Raw genomic sequence first — 9,073 nt, 5'->3', positions numbered from 1 at the left:
CGCCTTCAGCTTGGCCGGATCCGTCACAGCCAAAGCCTGGAAAAAGAGAGGGAGTGTGGAGAGGGGAGGAGTGAGTCACTACGGGAGGAAAGAGAGAAATAGAGAGATAGAAAGAAAGCAAGAAGGATAAAGAGAGAGGAGGGAAGATGTGGATTAGGTGGGAATGGTCAGGTGAGTTTAACGGATATGAGGAACCAGAATAGGGGAGGTAGTTTCATTACAGAAGAGAAGAAGAAGAAGAAGAAAAAAGAGAGTGAAATGCTAAACGAGTGGTTAGAAGGAGATGAACACCAGGGGAACTTTCGGTTTCTGGAAAGGGAGGACAAAACAGGAAGTGGCCAGTTAGGGAGTGATAGCGTGACATCACAGCACCTGAATAAAAGAATCTTATACAGCTGACCTTTGACCCCTTGGGATGCTGAAACATGTTTGATTATCTTTTGATTTTTTCATAAAGAAGGTTCAGTTCTGTCAGAAACCTGAAATGGTGCTGCACTACGGAAGTGAATCATTTTTTAACCCAATGGATTTTTTGAATAGAGAAACATTGCATTATGGGTTTTGGCAGGGCATCCTATTTGTTCAAACAATAAAATGTTGGAAGGAGAGTTTTGGAAAGATGCAATGTCATTATTTTTTGCATTTGATGCTATTAGAAGTGCAGAAATTAAACACTTAGTAAATACAAGTTAAACCTGATTACCGCAGAATTTAGAATTCTGTTGACAGAACTTGTTTTTAACCTGAAAATATGAATATATATAAAATCTAGAAATATGTCCAAGAAAGGTTTACAGTTACTGTACATCTTACTGCTTTTGTAATATAAATGTGACCCTGGACCACAAAACCAGTCATAAGTTGCATTGTATGGGTCAAAATGATACACTTTTATGCCAAATTTCATTAGGATATTAAGTAAAGATCATGTTCCATTAACACATTTAGTAAATTTGCTACCATAAATATATCAAAACATAATTTTTGATTAGTAATATGCATTGCTAAGAATTTAATTTGGACAACTTAAGAATTTAATTAAGAACTTAAGAAATTAAGAATTTTATTTAAAGGCAATTTTCTCAATATTTAGATTCTTTTGCACCCTCAGATTCCAGATTTTCAAATAGTTGTATCTCGGCTAATTATTGATCTACACTAACAAACCATACATCAATGGAAAGCTTATTATTCTCCTTTATGACTGGTTTTGTGGCCCAGGGTCACAAATACTCGTGTTAAACTATGCAGCAGGTTTCCGCTATGGGATTTTAAAGTCCTGCAACCTGCATTCAGTTCACTGAACATTGGAGGGTGGACTGGGTTTACTCTGACAGAACCAAAAAAATAAAGAAGTGAAAGAGAAAGAGTGAAGCTGACAAGAGACGCACACAGAGGAGCACAAATAGAGGAGCGTATACCGAAACTTATGACAGAAAGAACGAAAGAATAAAGGCAATAAAGACAGAAAGAACATAAACAATACAAGATTGAAAATCTGCTACTTTGTTCCTGTAAGAGATGAGATGCAGTGGCTTGATTGTACATGATAGTGTTTGTCATGATATAATACACGATTAAAGCGGATACATGATTCAGTCTGACAGCATTTTACTCTTCACCTGTGGAGAGAACGGAGGACAGCAGGAAAGGGAGGGGACGAGACAGCTAGAGGAGAAAAATCAGTGATATGGAGAAAGTGAAGGATAATGGCGTGGAAAAGTGCACAGAAGAAAATAAACCCAGAGGGACAGAAAGAGAAAAGTAAGGTGGTATGTAAATGAATGGCACGTTAGCAGAGGAAAAAGATGTATGAGCTCCATTTGATTGCCAGCTCAACGACACTGATATGGCGATCCCTAAGTCCACAGGAAAATAGGGCCGAGAGTGATAATGAATTCTTAAATCTGAACTACAAATCAGCTTTCATTTTTGCATTTTGGTTTAACCTTTGTCGTCCCATAGGTATCTTACGGCTCGTTATAATATTTCTCGACATGGCTTATTGCACGCAATTGCAGTATATGTAGCAACAACAAACATGCCTGTGTGCTTGTATCCTTCAAGAAATGTAGTTTTGACACCAATGCTATGCCCCAAATCTCCACTGCTTCTATTTTTGATGAGGTACAGCTACTCTGGTCTAGACATGTACTGGATTACAAGTATGTTTACATGCATTGCGAATGAGCCTTCATAAACTGGAATGCTGACAGGAGCACAAACACTGAGGTAGATGTAGCTTTAATTGGAGCTTTGAATTCGATGAGCCGATTTCGATTTCATTAGCGCTTATTTGTATTATTGAATTACACTTATTTATTCATTTAATTTTTTAGGACTATGCTTTAATTATATTTAATACTACTACAAAATATTATTTCATTATTTTGTCTGGTTAAACCTTAATTAAACCTAGTAAATATACACTATCAGTCAAAAGTTTAGAATATATAAGATTTTTTTAAGTTTTTTAAAAAAGGTATCTTATGCCCACCAAGACTGGTTTTTTTTTTTTTTTAATAAATTTTTTAAAATGTAATTTATTCCAGTGATGGCAAAGCCACGTTTTCAAAAACCAATACTTCAGTCTTCAGTGTCAATCCTTCAGAAATCATTCTAATATGCTGATTTGGTGCTCAATTATTAATAATGGTTCTTATTATCACTGGAAACAGCTTTTGCTGCTTAATATTTTTGTGGAATATTTTTCCCCTCAGGATTCTTTGATAAATGGGAAGTTCAAAAGAACAGCTCTTATTTGAAATGAATAAATATCTTTTCCGTCACTTCTTTTTACCTCAAACTTTTAAATAATGTTACAGTTTCCAAAAAATATAAAGCAGCACAACTGAAAATCAGCATATTAGAATGATTTCTGTAGGATCATGTGACACTGAAGACTGGAGTAATGATGCTTAAAAATTGAGCTTTTCATCACAGGAATAAATTCCATTTTAAAATATATTAAAACAGAAACAGTTATTTTAAACTGTAATAATATTTAACAATATTACTGTATTTTTGACAGTCGTTCAAACCAAAAAATCTTACATATTACAAACTTCTGACTGGCAGTGTGTGGAAATGTACTGACTTTACTTGTTTTAAAAAGGAAAGTGGACAAAACTAACCACAGACAAAAGAGGGGGAGACCACTGGAGGACAGGAGGTCTTTAATAAAGCGCAAGTGAAAGAAACTAGCAAGCATGTGTGCATGTGAATGTGTGCTTGCATGTGTGTGTTTGCGTGCATGTTTAGGGTGGACGCAGGTGAGCACTTGCCTGTTTTTGCTGTGATCCTTCTTTTCCTTTGCCTTTCTTGCCATGTTTACTAAGGGGACAAAAATACAAAAATTGCATGAACAATGTGGCCACCTGGTGGAAGGAGGACTCAACTGCTTGTTATGTAGCTGTCCTATAGTCTCAGCTTCAGACAGCTGAAAGTTTGTCATTTACAAGTAGTATAAACAGTATATTGAGTTATTGAGTGAAAAAAGCAGATACTTAATATTTATAGACAAGCACATAAAAACAAATTACTTTTCTTGTCTAAGTGTGGAGTTCCTAGTAAAATAGAGTATATTAGTCTGGCTATGAGAGAATAGGTGACTTAGTAATTCCCGGTTTAACTAGAGGGTCTGTCAATGCCTTGCTCATGACGTGTGTGACTGGTGGGGATCTGGGCTGTGTCGTGGTAAGCGTGTGCGTGTGAATAGGAGCGTGTGTGTCAAGGCCGGGCAGAGGCTCGGGTCGGGCTTGAGGGAGCAGATACTCCCAGACTGACCTCATGCTCAAGCTGAACACTCGTCTGGCGACCAGGAAACGCATCAGATAGTATATTGCCACAATGAGGATCAGCAGTCCCAACACTACGCCAATAATGGCCCCTGTTATCACACCAGCCTGGACTGGAACTGAGAGAGAAAGAGAGAATATAAAGTGCTCCTATACAGCTTTACTGATCTATTAGCTGCATTTTGTCTTTGCCTTAATGCACCTGTTTTATGTGCTGGGGGTTTTTACGGACACGACTATATTACTGTAAAACAACTGCAAACAACATCAATCAATGTCCACCTGGAAATGCTCTCATTTTTTCCTCGCAACCAAGCCGGCATATCCCACTAATACCGCAGTGAGAAGTTAAATTTACTGTTTAAAAAGGAAACAAAGAGGAAAATCAAAAACACCTGTGCAAAAATGCATTTATTTGATGAATTAGTCTCCGTGTGAGGCATGTGGATTCAACAACAGCTATTTTTCATGGAAATTGTACTCTCAGAAAAAAAAAAAATGTACGACCACACAAGGAAACCACTCAGGTCTGTCTGCTTTACTGTTATTTTGTGCTTCCATTAGCAGCAAACTTTCATCTCCTGCCATATGATCTGCTAGATTTTGTATGCCACCCTGGAAGAAGATGGGCCTAAAGGCAAAAAGCCTGATAGTAACTGCAGCATGAGAGGAAAGCAAAAGAGGGACCAGAATGTTTTCCTGTGTAGCTCGTTTAAAATCATTTTTTATTAGTAGATGAAGACAAAATGTTTATAATAATCAGTTACCCTTCTCAAACACTAGCAGTCGAACGCTGGAGGGGCGGCCGACAATGTCAGGTGGGTTCTTGGCGTCACAGGTGAAAGTTCCATTGTCTGCGTAGTCCACATTCTTGATCACGATAGAACCATCACGGCGATTTGGGTTCCCCACAAATTCCAGACGGTCCCGGAACAGGCCTTTGTTATCTGCATAGGCAACTCCACCTCCGTAGTGGAAAATCTAAATAATGATAGATAGTTTATATTATCATCCTACAGCTGAGGTCAAGTTTACACACACCTTGCAGAATCTACAACATGTTAATTATTTTACCAACATAAGAGGGATCATACAAAATATGTGTTATTTTTTTATTTAGTACTAACCTGAATAAGATATTTCACATAAAAGACATTTACAAGAGAAAATAATAGTTGATGATCCACAGCTGATTTTTAAAATTTTTTTATGATAGTTGTTCATGAGTCCCTTGTTTGTCCTGAACAGTTCAGAAAACTTCAGAAAAGTCCTTCAGGTCCAACAAATTATTTGGTTTTTCAGCATTTTTGTGTATTTGACCCCTTTCTAACAATGACTGTATGATTTTGAGATCCATCTTTTCACACTGAGGACAACTGAGAGAGTCATATGCGACTATTACAAAAGTTTCAAACATTCACTGATGCTCCAGAAAGAAAAACAATGCATTAAGAGCCAGGGGTGTAAACTTTTGAACAGAATGAAGATGTGTACAATTTTCTTATTTTGGCCAAATATCATATTTTTTTCATTTAGTCATGACCAACAGAAGCTACAGAAGACACAAACATGTTTCCCAGAAGACAAAATTAGTTAAATTTACCCTGATCTTTAAATTTAAAACGTTTTCACCCCCGGCTCTTAATGCATTATTGCCTTCTGAAGCATCAGTGAGCGTTTGAACCTTCTGTAATAGTTGCATAATAGTCTCTCAGACACTGTGTATGTAAACTTTTGACCTCAATCTTATCATAAAATCGAAAACTATATTTAAACAAATGTATCAATTTAAAAGAAAGCAGAGAATCTTCACAGCAAAACTACTTTTAGTGTATAATGTGATTTTACAGATTTTTTTAAATTTAATAATTATACTGATAAACTATTATATAAATCAAATAAAGTCATGCTATTCAATTCACTCTGTTCCACTGCACAGCGAATAAAATTAGATTTTGAACTACTGGAATTACCTGTATGAACAAGCATCCAGAAATGAATGCAGCCAGTTGGCCGACTTACACCCACAAGGACCTAATATTTCTATTTGCATGGTAATTATCTCTACAAACCACACAGACACAAGGATATTATTCCTAAGGGGTGGGCATGTTTTCATACAGATATGTGAGTTACACTACCAGTGCAAACACCTTTTAACAGGTTTAAGGAAATGCAATCACACTACACGTCTAATATGAGGCTTCATGCTGTAATTGCTAATTAAAATAATTATTAAAAACTTGTGAAACTGAAAGAGCGGCTCTCAAACAAGTACTGCCTTTTTAATTTTCTTTTTATTAAGATATAGACCTACAATAAGACATCCAGTCAAAGTTATGTGATGTGAATATTCAATATTCTTTTGATGCCTTTGTTGCCTTGGTTTGCTTTGTTAACTGAAGAATGTTTGACTATTCAGAAATAGAAATAAGTGCAAATAAAATAAATCAGAACCATTAATCTGCCTTTATTCTTTGTATAACCTGTAGAACTTTCTCTTTTGCAAAGGAACACAAAAAGAGATGTTTAGAAGAAATATGGATGGGTGCCTAGGGCAAAGAAAAAAGAAGCCTGGACATTCTGAAAAATATCTCTCATGTGTTCCATGCAATAATGTACTATATGTGACCCATGAATTTTTGGGTTAACTATCTCTTTAAAGGTATAGTTTCTGCATGTGTGTATCTACGCACTGAGATGCTGTCTTTAGCCCCATCTGGACGGTAGTGCCATGAGAAGGTTACGTCTGGAGAAGTCCATTGCCAAGAGAAGAAAGAGCAGGAGAGTCTGACATCTGAGCCAAACAGCGCATGTCTCTCCCAGCTTGTATACACAACAATAGCCGTGGTCTGAGAGGCTGGAGAATACAAACACACAGAATGAGGAATATTAGCCTACATGGGAACACAAATCTATAAAATGAATAAAACCGTAAGGCTGGAGATGTGAAATGCTAATAATATGCAAATAATAATAATAATAATAATAATTTACCTCAAGAACATCTTTGAAGCTTGAAAGTCAACAATTTGTCTTTAAATATTTATTTGTAAATGACAGCCACATGAATATTAATTTGCACAAATTAATATTAAAATCATAAATCACAATCACAGTCATAAAATGAACATCAATCAATCATAAAATTTTCCTTACTTTCTCAATTTTTTTAACATATATAAAAATACATATTTAAAAGTTTAAATAATTATATATCCACTAGTAGTCAAAAGTTTTTGAACAGTATGATTTACTGTTTTTAAAGAAGTCTCTTCTGCTCAACAAGCCTGCATTTATTTATCCAAAGTACAGCAAAACAGTAAAATTATTTCAAAAAGTTTTTCAAAAATAAAAAAAACTGTTTTCTATTTGAATATATTTTAAAATGTAATTTATTCCTGTGATTTAAATGCTGAATTTTAGCATCATTACTCCAACATTTATTATTATTATTATGTTAAAAACAGCCGAGTAGTATTTTTTTCAGGTTTCGTTAAAGAATAAAGAATAAAGTTCAGAAGAACAGCATTTACACTGTAAAAAGTTTTCACCAGATTCAACTTAAAAGCCTAAGTTCAGCAGCTGCCTTAAGTTTTCAAGTTAAATCAACTTAAAACTACAAGTCATTTGAACTTATTACAATAAAAATTAGTTGATCTAACTTGTGAGTTTAAATGACTTAAGTTGATTTAACTTAACATTTTAAGGCAGCTGCTAAACTTAAGTTTTTAAGTTGAAACTGGTGAAAACCTTTTACAGTGTATCTGAAATAGAAATCTTTTGTAAGATTATAAATGTCTTAATCATCACTTTTGATCAATTTAAAGCATCCTTGCTAAATAAAAGTATTAATTACTGTAATTTCTTCCCCCCCAAAAAAAAATAAATAAATAAAAAATAAAAAATTTGCCTCCAAGCTTTTGAATGCTATAGTGTATAACGTTACAAAAGCTTTTCATTTCAGATAAATGCTAATCTTTGGATCTTTCTAATCAGCAAAAGAATCCTGAAAAAAACATACTCAACTGTTTTAAATATTGATAATAATAATAATAAATATTTCTTGAACTGGATCTGAAGACAGGAGTAATGATGCTGAAAATGTAACTAAAACTAAAAACTAAATATTTTAAATAGTATTTTAAATAGTAAAAATATTTCAAAATGTTACTGTTTTTGCTGTACTTTAGATCAAATAAATGCAGGCTTGGTGAGCAGAACAGTGAGAAAAGTACACATTAGAAAGTATTACAAAAGCTTAAATTCATTAAATAGACAACTGATACAAAAACAAACCTTGAACCAGAACAAAAAAAATGCTTGTTTTTGTAATGTCATTGATCTGCTGTTTATTCAACTTAATAGTATTGCACATTTAGAAAAAAGGAACAAAAACAAATTACACAAAACACAAAAAGAAAGAACTGATGACCTACAGACATAATTGAGAGAATAAAATGCTCGAGTTAAAATAGAAAAGAGCAGTAAAAAATGTAGGAAAGACTGTGTGATCAGTCCTTTCTGATCTAGCTCATCTGTCAAACCTGGCCAGTTTTGAACAGGTAGGCAACAGGTGCTCAAACCACAGGTGAGTCTGATCATACAATAATTTTGTCATACTGTCCAGAAGGACTTTTTTTTATATTGTCTAGTTAGCTTCAAAGTTAGTTTGCTTTTACAAAATGTTGAAATGCAAGATGGATGAAATGTATTTACCTATGCCCAAGAGCACCACGGATGTCAGTGCCAGTACAGACAGCATGATCTCCCTCCGATCTCCCCGCAGGTCACTATGTGAGGGGTTCCAAGAGAGCGAGGGATGGAGAAAGGACAAGAGATGGAGGGAAGAAGGGAATGAGACCAGAGGGCATCAAGATGAGACTATTCAGTGCTGGACTTTATACCCAACCACACCCCAATCTTAAGCCCTGCCTCCACCACCTCATTATCTCTTGCCTTCTCTTTGGCCCCGTCCCTGACACGATAGTCTCCCTCGCTCCCTCTCCCTCTGAAAGACTGTCTATGAACACGATATAGAAAGGACAAGTGATACAATAACCTGAGAATGAGTTCTCTCTCTCGCTCTTCAGCTAGTTAATAAAAGCATCGCGGCATCTGTTTGACAAGGAAAGATCAAATTTGAAGGACAAAGACACTGCAGCAATAAAGAAAGACAATCTCTAAGTGAGTCAGATTGTATTTGGAGTTCAGTGTGTGTGTGTGTGTGTATCTGTGGTTTAATACTCTGATACCTCCCTTCTCCTTATCCTGTC

At 35.3% G+C, this 9,073-nt stretch overlaps 1 protein-coding gene across 1 annotated transcript; it reads right to left on the bottom strand.

Moving 5' to 3' along the window:
* Nucleotides 1–46: 46 nt before the first annotated feature.
* On the bottom strand, nucleotides 47–8,670 carry LOC141316993 (myelin protein P0-like). The gene is made up of 6 exons (XM_073832863.1): nucleotides 8,517–8,670; nucleotides 6,494–6,657; nucleotides 4,565–4,778; nucleotides 3,787–3,916; nucleotides 3,285–3,333; nucleotides 47–309 (listed from the first exon to the last, which is right to left on the bottom strand). The coding sequence occupies exons 1-6, from the start codon at nucleotides 8,560–8,562 to the stop codon at nucleotides 274–276; spliced, it is 639 nt and encodes a 212-aa protein (XP_073688964.1). The 5' UTR covers nucleotides 8,563–8,670; the 3' UTR covers nucleotides 47–273.
* Nucleotides 8,671–9,073: the final 403 nt, after the last annotated feature.

Source organism: Garra rufa, unplaced genomic scaffold (assembly GCF_049309525.1).
Source record: "Garra rufa unplaced genomic scaffold, GarRuf1.0 hap1_unplaced_199, whole genome shotgun sequence".
Taxonomy (NCBI): domain Eukaryota; kingdom Metazoa; phylum Chordata; class Actinopteri; order Cypriniformes; family Cyprinidae; genus Garra; species Garra rufa.
This window is presented reverse-complemented; position numbering and strand designations above follow the sequence as displayed.